Consider the following 13,960-nt stretch of genomic DNA (forward strand, 5'->3'; position numbering starts at 1 on the left):
TCTATTGGAATGTATTGTCTGTGGTTTAAAGATTGCATCACAGCCTGTAGACAAAGAAAATCAGATTTTGATTTGATGCCCTTCGCATTAGCAGTAACTTGGTTAAAAAGTTAGGAAACTATTTCCTGTGAATCCGTCTGGCATGTATCTGAATCGAGAGTGCGTGTGGCAATTTTTCTTTTATTTGACTAATGTTGACTTCGCCTTGGGCCCTCTCTCGGATTAGCATCCACAAACCCTGACCATCAGCACATTTATCCCAATTTAAAACAAAAGAGTGGAGGTTTTACTAGATGAAAAGAATTACTGACACTATTCTTTGTCCCTTAAAGGCAACTGGTATTTATTTTTTATGAGGTATACTTCTCGTATACAAAGAGTCTGTTTCCTGCGTCAAGAAAAAAAGCCACGCCTAAAACTATTAGTTTACATTTCAAATCCAATGGTTCAAACAATTTAAAATGAATCAAAATAATAAAACAGCTGAATACTGTCATTTTCAGTACATTTTGCATTTTTCTAGACTATTTTCAGCTGCGTGAGAAAACACATTTGATATTTTTTGATTTTGTAATTTCATTAAACATAATGTGTCTAGCATTTAGCATCTAGCTTTTATCCTTTATGGAAAATTATGGTTTCTTGTTATTCATTTTCATGCAAATACTGTGGTACAGTCCAATTTAGTTTTAATTGAGTCATAATCCCAGTTAATCCATCATATTTATATGTGGGAGGAACTCTCCAGATATTATTTTGCTTAATAAAAAAATGAATCATGGATAATCCTATTTGTGATGAACAATGCTGTTCTTTTCAAGGCTTTGGGTGTGTGTTTGTGTGTGTGTGTGTGTGTGTGTGTATGTGCGCAGAGAGAGCACCCTGTTGCTGTCTGTCTGTGTACGTGTGTGTCCTGTTTCATTGTCCCATTGCATTCATTACCCTCATCATTACCATATTTCCAAAATCCGGGTCAATGTCTCTTTTTCTTTTTCTCTCTCGCTCTCTCTCTCTCACCCTACTCTCTTACTCCACCTCCCCCGCTCCTCCTTCCTTCCTAGGGAACAATAAGTAGCATGTGTTAGGAGGATCAGGCAGATTCACTGTAAGGGAATTAGGGCCCTGAATGGCTTCCCTTAATTGGACTTGAATGGACTTTGTCTATGGGAAACTGGTTCTTAAAGATGAGCCTCTTACACACAATGTCCGCCTCGCTCCGTGTGGGAAGTGGGTTGAGCTGACAACTGTTTTAGGCACAGATGAGCAAGCATGCGCACACACACACACACACAACAGATCCTAATTGCACAGTGAAAGCTCTTGCCTTCTGACCAGACAATCATACGTGTTAGCATGAGACGCTGAGGTCACCACCGTCTCGTCTTGAGAGAGTCAGTGAGAGTAATTAAGACCGCGTAAAGACTGAAGGAGTTAGGATTAATTAGACGCTCATTGGCTCACACACACACACACACACACACACACACTCGCTCCCATCGGAGAGTAACTGTACACTCTCGTTAACAAACACCCACTCATAACAGTGACACAGTTATCGGAGAGAGAGCACTGACGACTCATCTTGAGAGGCTGGAATGAAGACTCGCCATCTCCGTCTCAGCTGGAATCAATTAGCATCCTGCCCGCCACTCGCCCGCCTTGTCAATTAGAGTTACACAGCCAATTTGGCAACGTCAGGATCGGAGGCAGCAGCAGCTCATCTGCCGATACGAATGTAACTGAACTTGAGTAATTGCGACTTTTAAGTGTTTTCTCAAGATGAGAACCATCAAGGAGGAATGTTGCAGCCTTTATGAATCGAGCAGATTGTTGAGACGCAGCGTGCACTGGTGTGAGAGCAGAGATGTGAAGCATTAAAATGACTGCCTTTAAATGGAAACTGTTAAAACAGGGCTTTCTTATTATTATTATTATTTCTTTTGCAAGAATGTGATCTTGATTAGGGGTTGGAGGTTTTTAACTGTAAACTTAACAAGAAAAACAGTTAAACATGTATTTCTTTCACACTTAATTGTATACAATTCTACACAGGAGTGCATATGCAGGGTTTTTCCTGGTCGAAATTAGGGCAGAGGTGGCATAATTTGGTTACAGTGATCAGTCCACTTACAGTGTTCAGTTTAGGGTAATTTCATACATGTTTGGACCGTAAAAAAGGTATTTTATAGATTTTACCAGCTCTGTCAGTGATTTACTGCTCCTCTCTGTGTCTATATTATTTGTGCGCCCCTCTTTCTCCTCCAGCTCTGCATACTCACAAATACTGTTGTTTTTACCCAGTCTGAGTTTGTCCGATGACACGTATCACAGCCGGGAGAAAAATCCCATACTGTCACAGCCCTACTGACAATATATGATAACCTACAATTTGTTTTTATTTTCATGTCAAGCCAATTATTTGGTCCATCCAGCACGCAACAAATACACAAACCTAAATGCTACTATAAACTATGACTTTGTACACTATGCCTGAAACTGCCTGATAATTTCTCTTCCCCTTTCTGTCTCGCACACGGAGAAAATCAACTCTGCTGTTGAGTGAAGCAGAAATGCCCTAAAACATAATTCAAATAAAGTTACTACAGCAGCTATTCCTCCCGCATCCACAGGAAACCTTCAGTGTTAGAGCCCAGTGATTTATGTTGATTCTGCACATCCACACTGTCCTCTAAATTGTGCCGAGCTACAACGATTCTGGTTAAAGTGGCGGGCAGATTCTTAAAGGATGTGTGCGTTTGCCCTTCCAACATGGCCTGGGGGTGGGTGCGCAGGGGGTTGACAACACCCACCATCAAGGGAACGAGAGGGGAGTTAGGGCACCATGACACTTTCTCTGACACTCTCTCTTTTCCCCTTTTCGTTGTAAACAGAAAATGGCATTCCTCTAACTCAGCGTTTTGCCCCCCACCACCACCACCCATCTCCATTCTCTGTCCGTCTTTTGTCTCTTTTGGGGGGCAGTTGTGCTGATTGTGATGAGCTGGATGGGACAGTGGGTGGGTGGAAGGGTAGGTGGTGGGATGGTTGGGTGCATGCGTGTTTGTATTCCCCAGTTCTGTCTGCAAGTGAAGTCGTTCCTGAAATATGGGCTATCTGAAAATGTACACAGAAACCACATACAGAAAGACAGAAAAGACATCAGACGAAAGGAGTTAATTTAATTTAAGCAAAGTCAAGCGTGCAGCGACTTTGACCTAGTGGACAAGCATAGTACTGCAACACAGACCCCCAATCCGATGTCCCCATCTTACAAGCCTTTTGTATAAATAGCAAATGCGGTTGCACCCGTCTGAGGTCTAATGGGTGTTTGTCTGAAAACGAGGATGATCTGCTCACAGATGCGTTTCCTCTCCAGAGAAGCATTCTAAATGACTCCCTGGCAAATCCACCATTAAAATAGCAATCCGCCCCGAGATTGCACACGCCCGTGATTGTGAAGCACGACCCTTGTGAACCATGCACCTGGTGCAGGAAACTTTTTTCCTGCCATAAAACTAATAAAAGTGAATTTGAACATGCTCTACACGCACTCAGATCACTGATATAGAGCCCATAGTATATATAAGTGTGGGCAGAAAAAACAGTTTTAAACTACAAAAATTGAATAAAAGTGTCCAGTAATACATGAAAGTGACTTCTTCAAATGTTTCTTGAAATATATTCATTTTACCCAAACAAACAAATAAGAAGAATAAATAAAATTGCATTTGAGAAACCAGAATCTATGAAAATTACGGCATTTTTGCTACAGAATTTAACGATTTATCAATTATCCCGACTGTTGCTGATGATTATTTTTCAGTCACTTAACTACCTGGCTGATTAGCTCATAGTATCAGCCCTAATCTCAGCATTAAGGGGCGAGGAAAAGAGGTCACGGTCACTAATGGTGTCATGGGCCACACAATGCAAATGCAAACTAGGTAGCGGCATGAGCGATGTTGCTCCGATGGCCGGCGACGTTTCTGAGGATTCATCCATGAACTAGATTCAAGCAGATGGAAATAAACATAAAGTGTAAAAAACGAATTGTTTGCTTTTCTTATTTGTGGGAAAAATGAGAGCAAACAAATTTGTTATCTGACAATGCTTATGCCTTATCCCACGCCTTCACCTTTTCTGAATTTAATTAGTTGCAATTACTGTATATATTATTTATTTGTAACAGAGGCTGTTGCAGTATATTGTCTGAAAGTCTGTACATAAAAGTCTATAATAATGTAGAGTCTCCATTATTTTCACTTGGGTTGATGTGTGTACATATGTTGTTTGCGTGTCAGGTGGCCGTTTGCACATCGACAGATGACATCGTCTCCTGCGTGCGTGTAACTGTGTGTTATAATTGCTGAGTTATCACGTTCCTTTCGTGCAACTCTTTTTGTGGGTCAGAGCACCCCCCCCCCACCACACACAGATAAACACACACTTTCCCCTCTTCACACCGAGCTTTGTAAAAAACAACTCTCTTTCCTCTCTGCTGCACACACACCAAATTATGCTCCATTATGTCACCCCTCCTGAAAAAATATCTCTTTCCCTCTCCATCATCCTCTGCTCATCTCTCTCTCTCTCACTCTTTCGCTGCATTCCTTTTTCCATGCTGCCTCACTCCATCCATCTCTATCTCTCTCTGTCTCCTCCTTTCTTTCTCCCCATCTCTCTCGCTCATCCCTTGTTCCTGTGAGACAATGTCTTGTAACAATACCGAGCTTAATCTCCGTGTCAAAGCCGTTTTTCCCCTTCACCGCACACACACACAGACACACTTTCACTGGGCCCTCGCTGTAGTTTTTTTTCTCCATGTTTTGCTTCTTATGAGGAAGAGAGTGAAAGAGGGCACACACACACTCAACTATTAGGAAACCCTTTAAAGGGTTTATTTAAATGTAGTTAAGATTTTTTAGCAATATAATAATGAATTTATTTTTACTTTCATTCATTTAGTTGTACTTTGACACTATCCACTATTATCCTCATTAATACATGTGATATTTAGGTGGAGACAAAATGTATAAATGTTTCCTATAGTTGACTGTAACATGTTTCATGTCCGTTCATGTCACTTATATTTAAACGTAAAAGTAAAATTTCAAATATTCCATTATTCAAAACTTTTTAAACTTTACTTTCATGAGAACAAAGTAATTGTCCTATTTTGTCAGGCGTGCTTGGTGAAGACCTGCAGGGTAGAAACTGTGTTTGATGATGTTTGTTTAATGTTGCCTCTGCTCAGTCTAAAAAGCCCACGATGCCACAATAACAAAATATATGTTAATATGAGCTCTTGTTTGATTAGGATGCTCTCTAGGGGCTGTGTTTTTCCCCCCAAGGTGCTTAAGTGACTAATGAGGTGGAGAAAAGGAATTATATTACAAAGTTTTTTCTCTTACTTATTCATCATGAGCAAAATCAGGATGAGACTAAACCACATTGCTCTCGAAAACTAAAATTGCTTGATTTCAAATTGACAAATTATACATTGACCGTGCTGTCTTAAGAAGAGAAATAGAAATAAGCAGAAGATCATTGTTACAGAAAGAAGTCAAACTGTCCTTTCAGCAATATGTGGATGAGACCGCAGCTCAGTGTTGAAGATTTCAAGTACTGCCGTGGAGAGAAGAGTTATAACTGCCTTTTATGATATATCAGCATGTAAATAAGTACCAAAGCAAGCATCAGACGTACAAAACTTCTCCATCACAAAATGAAGATGAAACTTGTTAAGATACGTTTTAAAATCTCTTATAAAGCTTCTAATTTGCCCTCAGCCCTTTAAATTATATATGGTTTCACAGAAAATAATTTAACACTAAACATCAGGATTTGGTGTCAGGAAAAAACTACTACCGAGCCACCTCAGTCGACCAGAATGCATTGCACCAAAGAATGACTTTTCCATACTGCTGCTTTCACGAACACAAATGAACACACTAGAATTCAAACACAAATTGTTAAGTTAAATGTATAGTACATTTAAGAATGTTATCAATTCTGTGTGTGCTGTTCCAGTTCAATCGCTGCATCACCTCCCAGCTGATCAAGTGGTTCAGCAACTTCCGGGAATTCTACTACATCCAGATGGAGAAGTTCGCCCGGCAGGCCATCAACGAGGGCGTGACCGCCGCAGAGGACATGACGGTGGGCCGCGACGCCGAGCTGTTCAGGGCCCTCAACATGCACTACAACAAGGCCAATGACTTTGAGGTAAGCACGGAAGCCTGCGTGCGTAAAGATGTATCTATAATTTTCCGAAATCATTCAAGAAAATCTTTTTCTCAAAAACCTGAATTAAAACAGAATTCAACACAGCTGACGCACACTCGCGCCAGCGTCCTCTACTAAGTCAGCTGTTCGGAGCGCAACAGTCACTTCACGATTGTGCTGAGGTGTGGAAGTCGCCGCATGTGCGCGTGTTTGCGTGTGTGTGTTCGATGAGGCGAAAGAGGACGCCGCTCGAGGCATGGGTGTCCTTGTCAGAGCGATTTGCAGAAGTCACATCCCCTCCCTCACTTTTTCCCTCCCAATATTGGTCCAAGGGGACCTGAGGGCCCTTAAACTACCTAACGAAACATCAGCAGCATTTAGATGTCCATTAGCACACGCACACACACACTCTCTCCCTTTTGGCTTAGGGAGACAAATGCTGAAGCTTAAATGTATAAAGATTTGCAGACACGACAGACACGACAGACACGACAGACACGACAGTGTCTTCTTTGGAAGAATGAATAGCACGTACTTTGCATGCTTTGCATTACAAGGGTCAGGTAGCTTTTCACAGGTGTGTATGTAAAGAAGCTGACCAGGAAACAGACACACACATGCAAATGAGTGTGTGTGTATTTGTTTCGGGTGGTCTTATTTTTAGGAATTGTAGGTTAGGGTTCACGTTGGGGTCAGGAATTTAAGAAGCATTATTGAGGCGTTGCATATTTCAGCCTTTCAAAAACACATCAATAAAACTTGAAATGATTGCCAACAATTCTTCAAATGGCAAACGCAATTTTTTTTATTTTTTTTTAGGTTGAATTTCAGAGTGAAATTCAACTTCAGGACATTTGAACACACAAACTTAACTCGGAAAATCATTACAATGACCAACCTCTGAACACAGCAGGATAAAGCCTCATGAACAAATTCCAGATTCCAGTGTCACAGCAATGATAACTTTGGCTTTGTATATTTATTTGATTCTTTTGTTACAGGAGAATAAGGCATACAGGTAAAAAAGGGGGGACATTTTTCTTTTTCCTACTTGTGCCTAAAAATAAATTCAGTTCAGTGGCAGTAGGCTCACTGGAACATTTACTTGTTTCTAAAATGGTTCAAGAACAGTAAGAATTGTATTACAGAACTGGCATTTCGCACAAAAATGGAAAACAAGGTTAAAAACCATTTTTCTCCAGCAGCGGTTGTGATGTGATTGGAGCCAATAACGATATTCAAGTGGATCTAGTCGACATCAACGATTCGTTACCAGAGAAGATCGCTTTGATTAAAGTAATATCGAGCGAGGCAGATGCCTGTTAATGTCGGTAATGTGATGCAGGGAGGCTAAACTTGTAATTAGACTGAGCGCTGCTAACCAAATGTAGAGAAACTGGTGTATTGTTATTGTTTCTGAAACATGCTCATCACGCAAAGTAACAGAGGGCATGTGGGAAGCAAGCTGTGATGTCATCGTTTCCCAAATTCTCTGTTTTACATCTACAAACTGATGCACTGAAACTCTGTACTTTGGAAGGCGTTTGTAAATATCTCTATTTGCGTGTGGACGAGAGGCCAAATCACAAGAAGAGTTTGCTTTTGTTTTGCAAATATATCCGCATTAGGGTTGACAGGGTGTTATTTACCATCGATCAATATCACCTCTTTGGGTTAGTTGTTGAAATATCTTCAAGATTTGCAGTGTCATCGTAATCGGTAGAAGATGCTGATGAGGACTGAAGTAAAGAACATGTGGGTCCTCTGTGCAGTAACGTGTTTGCAAAGGTAGGAGGTACTTTGTCCCCTTTCGTCCCTCCGTCTCTTTCTTCACCTCCCTCCTTCCCTCCCTCCAACCTCGCGTCCGTCCGTCCGCCCTGAGGGAACATTACTGGCTAGGGACCCTTTCTCTCTCTCTCTATTGCTCTTTCTCTCTCTCTCTCTCTCCCTCTGTCAAACTCAGAGGCGTGAAACTGGAACCAGGGCCGATTCAGCAAGTCTCCCGACACACACACACACACACACACACACACACACACACACACACACACACGCCTTCTCCTTTTGCCAAATTTAGCATCATCAGAGTTCCACCTTGGTTTGTCCCCCATCACACTCACCCCTCCTTCCTCCTCCTCTTTTGCCTCCCTTTCCTTGCTCCCTCTCCTTCCTACCCCCTTCCTCCTGAATCTGTCCTCTGTCGATATGTTCTCTCCGTCACCACCTTTCCTTACCCTCTTCTTTTTTTGTCCCTCCTCGTCCTTTTCTCTCCCGGCCCTTCCCCTCTTTTCCCACCGTCTCACCCACTTTTCCTCTGCTCTCCAACCTTTGTCTCATTCTTTTCCAGGCTCCCTTCATATCCACATCTCATCCAAGATTTCCTCTCCCCCTTTTCTGCACTACTGTCCCATCATCCACCTTAGCGTCCACGATACCAACCTGCTCCATGTCTAATTATGTGCTCAAAGTTGGCCTTGAAGGTTAAATCATTTGCATTTTTTAATGTTTTCCTGCAGTCAGTCTTTGAAATAAGAAAGTGTTGTTAGTTTTGATGGCTTATTAAAAGCTTGTATCATTAGTTAACTTACATGTCCAGCATTTTAAATAGTAATTGTAGATTATTGCTGTGGAAAAGTGAGGCGTGTGTGTGTGTGTGTGTGTGTGTGTGTGCTGTCTTCCTAAATTGGCATAAACAGGCCTCAGTAATTATAGCAGCTTCATTAATTACCTCCTCCTCTTCAGCCACATTCTTTCAACTGTTCTTTCTTGTTTACCTCTGTCTCCCTCTCACTTGCTCGCTCACTCCATCCTTACTGTCTCCCATTTCCTCCTTCCCCTTCCCCCTCCCTCCACCCTGAAACAATTTTGCCCTAATTGCAGCTCTGCCCACTGACTAATGAGGAAGGCAAAGAAAGGAAGGAGGCTCAGAAAGGGGACAGGAGAAAGGGAATATTCTCATCTTCAAAAAAAAAAAAAAGAAAATTGAAAAAAAAGACAGATTTTCTTTGCCAGGACACTGAGGGAAAGGTGTCAGCTTCTACCATCTGCCAAGAGGAAGAGAAACATTTCCTCTTTTTCATTTTTTTATGTTGAAAACAGATTGACGAGTCGTTGGTTAAGTTTGCCAGCAGCCCTGGGCGACTCCAGCAACTGTGTGTGTGTTAAAGTTTTGCAGTGCACCTATACATGCACACACTTGTACTGTCCACCAGACACACACACAATCTAAACGTGAAAAGAAGAATAGAGGCCTGCAGAGTGTTGAAAGGGTTGAAGCTGTCATATTTTGGTGTGTGTGGGTGAGGAAGGACAATGAGACATTTTTATGAAGCCTTCTAAGGGACGTTCTCATCTTTCCAGTTCAAGGATCCTCACTGGCTCTGTCAGCACCAAATGATGGCACAGCTGCGCCATATACACACACACACACACACACACACACACACAGATACTCATTTGTGTTCATCTCAAAGAGCAGAGATATCCTCTCTTGAAGGGTGGGTGTGGTTGCGACCAAAATCTGCCCTTTGACTTTGAACGACACACACACACACACACCTGGAGGCCACAGAGTGGTCACACACTCACATTTCAGGGCTATCTGGTTTCATAAGCTCTGCACTTCATGAAAGGCTAAAGTTCTCAGGTCTTTCTCTGCCGTTTGTGATTCTTTGTCGTCCTTTCGCTCGTCCTTATTCATCTATTCACTCATCGTTTCCACTTCCTCTTCATACGAGAACGTTGAACACGGGGGCGGCGCTCGACTCTCAGGAATCGATTCTCAGAGTGGGCCTTCTATCTGTTCTCTCTTCTCATAGAAAACTCTCTGCAGCCTAAATGCCTTAGTGCTGAAGTTTGGGTTTATTGTTTTATTTGTATGGGGGCCAGTGATGTTTCAATGAATCGGCGCACAGTGCAATATATTAAAGTTTGTTTCCATCCTGTGGCCCTGAATCTATCATTATTCTTCCTCACATCTTCTCCTGCTCTCTGACGTCCTCACCTCTCTATAAGTAACCTACCCAGAAGGCACGTGCACACGCACACACACACCTCAAGTAGCAGACCAGCCTTTAGAGACGCAGAGAATTGCAAACACTACATCTGTCCTGCTTTCTTTTCCTCTCCTCCCTCTTTCTCCTACTCTGCTCTCTCTCTCTCTTTCGCCCGACATCTTACATCTCACGTGATGTCGGTTTAAAGAATAAGATGAAGGTTACATTTAACTGTCTTTGATGAAGGGGACTACAGCATCAAATAGACAAAGATTGCAATAAAAAACATGTCATGGCCAGGAAACTAGTCCTCAACTGATCTCAGATCCAGTGCAACATCTTCAGTTTTACATACATTAATGTGTAAAGTGAGGCTTGTCACACAAAAGTCCACAGACCTACACACTGTAGTTTCACCGCTGGCAACAACTTCACTACAATTTGATGAGGTTGGTAAGTGACTAAGTCATTTGTACACAACTGACATCCTTGAAATATACTCGGTACTGCTTACGGCTTGTTGTGGACTGTTAAATACAAACGAATAAAAGCACATCATCAACAAAAAGCGATTAGAATTTAGCGGGACAAAAGTTTGGCAACAGGACTTTTCTATGTCTTTTGAGGCGAGATGCAGTGTTGGGGAGAGGGAGCTGTCATTGGTGCTGTGATTTCTTGTACAGGGAAACTGTCGTGGCATAAGGAAGACTGCGCCTCCCTGCATAGCTCCCTGTTGCAACCCTCTCCAGCAATTTAATAAATAAGAGTGAAAACATCACATTTTCAATATTTGACATATCTCCATCTGTCTCTATAACCTTAGAAGTAGACTGTAGGTAAAAATGCATATATAATCTATAAATATAGACGGGTCTGTGTTATGTTGTAAAAATAATGTTGCCACTCAATGTCACTGAGTATGAGGACCAAGTCGTCTTCACAGTCTATTTGTCTCCGCTGCTAGTTGACAGAAAGTGGTATGGTACAGATAATGCCACCTGCCAGTTTCTGTCACTATAATTATAGCTATCCACAGTGTGTGTTGTGTGTGTGTGTGTGTGTGTGTGTGTGCGTGTGTGTGTGTGGTATACCAGTTCAGAAGAACGAATCATCTTTGTCACTGAGCCTGATTGGAGTCACGAGGGGGCGGTGTATATGTGCGCGTGTGTCCCTGTGTATGGTCTTCCTGTGTGTGTGTGTGTGTGTGTGTGTGTGTGTGTGTGTGTGTGTGTGTGTGTGTGTGTGTGTGTGTGTGTGTGTGTGCGCGCGCGCGTCTTGTGCATGCAGTGATTCCCTTCCCCTGCCCCAGCTGTCTCCTTAGCTTCAACAATAGGCCTGGTAACAAAGACGTGGCCTTCAGCCTCTGTCATGTGATACTAGTGGTCTGCAGCCTCTCAGTCAGATGACCCAGGCTATTGTCCTCTATGGATGACACACACACACACACACACACACACACGCAGTACACACACGCAGTACACACCGATCCAAGGAAGCACAGCACGTGTATGAATGGACACACACAAAGCGACAGCATGCAGAGATGCGAAGACACGCAGCAGTTGCACACAAAACCAAGAAACACACACTCGTGGAGACAGTGAGAGCAGACACACACACACACATAGACGCAATCTCAGGACGCAGACCCTTCCTCTCAGTCACATGCAGCGTGAACAAAGAGAAACTTTACTGCCATTGTCCTGGTGACAGTGAGATCAGTGACTAATTGACAGAAGAGCAGCAGAGAAAGGAAACATATTGCTGATGTCCTGGAGGAACCTCCAGTCTCCACTTATACCTTCAATTTCACACCGATTTTTAAACTTTATGTCCATGCAAGTGTGATCTTTGCAGCGCTGTTCATTTTCTGCTCCACTCAGGAATGGCGGCTATCTGTTTGGTGCAAATATAGGTGACTGTGTCAGAGAGCACCTTAGCCCCAGTTTGCTGGCTGCTCTATTTATCGGGTGCCATGCACGAGGGAACATGGAGGAACAGAACAGACATAGATTAAAGAGGAGCATTGCCTCATCTTCCTTAAATAAACAGCTGGTCAAGGAACCTTGAAGAAGGGATCAAACCCGACAACGGGAGCTGTTTTTAGACTGACTGAGACAAGTCCAAGTGTCTTCTTAAGCCCTTGAGGGAATGTCCCAGGCAATAATCTTGAAGGCTATTTCCGTTTTAATCTTTCAAGACTCTGGATGACGACACAAGAATTGCATTCATTTAAACAACAATAAATAAAATCTATAAAAGGCCACATCCAGACAGACTTATTCAAAGCCTCGGACAAATGAAGCCCTGCTCTTTCATTTGAATGGAGCCTCTGTGGATGCAGTGGTAACCACGCAGAGGCCTTGTACAAAACAAATGCAGGGTCGTTCTTCAGAAACAAAATCAACCAGACTTCTGCTGGTAAAGAAGAGCAATACATCTTGGAGGTTAAAACCAAAATATCATGGAAATTACAGTGTCCTTCTAATGAATGAATCTGTGTTTGCCGAAATTGAATGAAGCTAGGAAAATGAAAGCATGATCTGTCACGTCTCCTCAGATAGATGGAGATCAAAATTGGGAGAAAAAGGATATAGAGATACAGTCAGGTGTACTATTGCTATAAACCTTTCCATTGTGAAAGAGTACTTGATACCCAATACATACAATACTACCATGCATTTTATTTATCTAACATGTTAAGGCCACAGTCGCTTCTATATTTGTGATAAAGAAATTACTCATTTGTGTGAAGTTTCATTATTTGTATTTTCTGAAGGAGAAGCGATGAGAGGAAAACACAGGGAAGAGGATGAGTGAAAGGGCAATCCACAGTGTGTGTGTGTGTGTATGTGTGTGTGGGTGTGTGTATGTGTGTGTGTGTGTGTGTGTGTGTGTTTTCCTGCCAGGGTGTATGTGACTAAAGCCAGGCCTGATATTGTGGAAAAGTGAGAGAGAGTGAGCGAGAAGAGGAGGAAAAAGGAAGCAGATGCTCTATCCACTCAGTCTCACACACACACACACACAGACACACACACAGACACACACACACACACACACACACACACACACACACACACACACACACACACACACACACACAGCATTGGACAGTTCGCAGAAGGAGCAGCAGATGAAAGCGCTCCAGTATTGTGTTAGTGATAGAAAAAAATACTCCACTGACCAACAGTAACGTGCACCTCAAGGCCACGGAGAGAATGATTGGCAACAAAATGGAGGGTATGTGTGGGTGTGGGGTGGGGGGGCGGAGTCATCTGAAATTGTAAGGAGCCACATCTTACAGAAAGACTAGAAATAGTTTGAAACGGAAAGATTATTGCTGATGAATGAATGTAACTAAACATAAAGAAGCACTTACTTAATAACTGGCTTAACAAATATGCACATACACACACACACACAAGTTAACAGTGTCATTGTTGAGGGAAGTCACTGAGGAAGAGAACAGAAGGAAGAACACAGTTTATTTCTGTTTGTACACCTTCAGAATCAAGCATATGGTGTTTGTGCAGTCGTTTCTTAAGAACCCAGTGTGTGCGTGTTTTATTTTGTGCATGGCGGTGAGTGAGGAGGAAAAGGTAAAGGAGAGAGAGCCGAGTCTGCTGAGGTCACGCAAACACACAGCCAGAGCAGACGTCTGCATCAGTCTCATGGACGGAGTCTGAGAAAGAGGAGTGACTTTTGCTCAGAAGAGAGGAGTAGGGAAGGAGGAAAGGAGG

General features: G+C 42.6%; 1 protein-coding gene and 1 long non-coding RNA gene across 3 annotated transcripts in view; one reads left to right on the plus strand and one right to left on the minus strand.

Annotated features, from left to right (window-relative positions):
• The window catches only part of LOC109640200 (uncharacterized), a 156,598-nt gene that overhangs the window by 97,642 nt on the left and 44,996 nt on the right, over positions 1–13,960 (minus strand). The gene's annotated exons all lie outside the window — the stretch shown is intronic.
• The window catches only part of prox1a (prospero homeobox 1a), a 33,361-nt gene that overhangs the window by 12,422 nt on the left and 6,979 nt on the right, over positions 1–13,960 (plus strand). Inside the window, exon 6 of the mRNA XM_020104067.2 lies at positions 6,031–6,225. Within this exon, the coding sequence (XP_019959626.2) occupies positions 6,031–6,225 (195 nt within the window). The remainder of the gene's footprint in view (positions 1–6,030; positions 6,226–13,960) is intronic.

This window comes from Paralichthys olivaceus, chromosome 24, assembly GCF_024713975.1.
Source record: "Paralichthys olivaceus isolate ysfri-2021 chromosome 24, ASM2471397v2, whole genome shotgun sequence".
Classification (NCBI taxonomy): Eukaryota; Metazoa; Chordata; class Actinopteri; order Pleuronectiformes; family Paralichthyidae; genus Paralichthys; species Paralichthys olivaceus.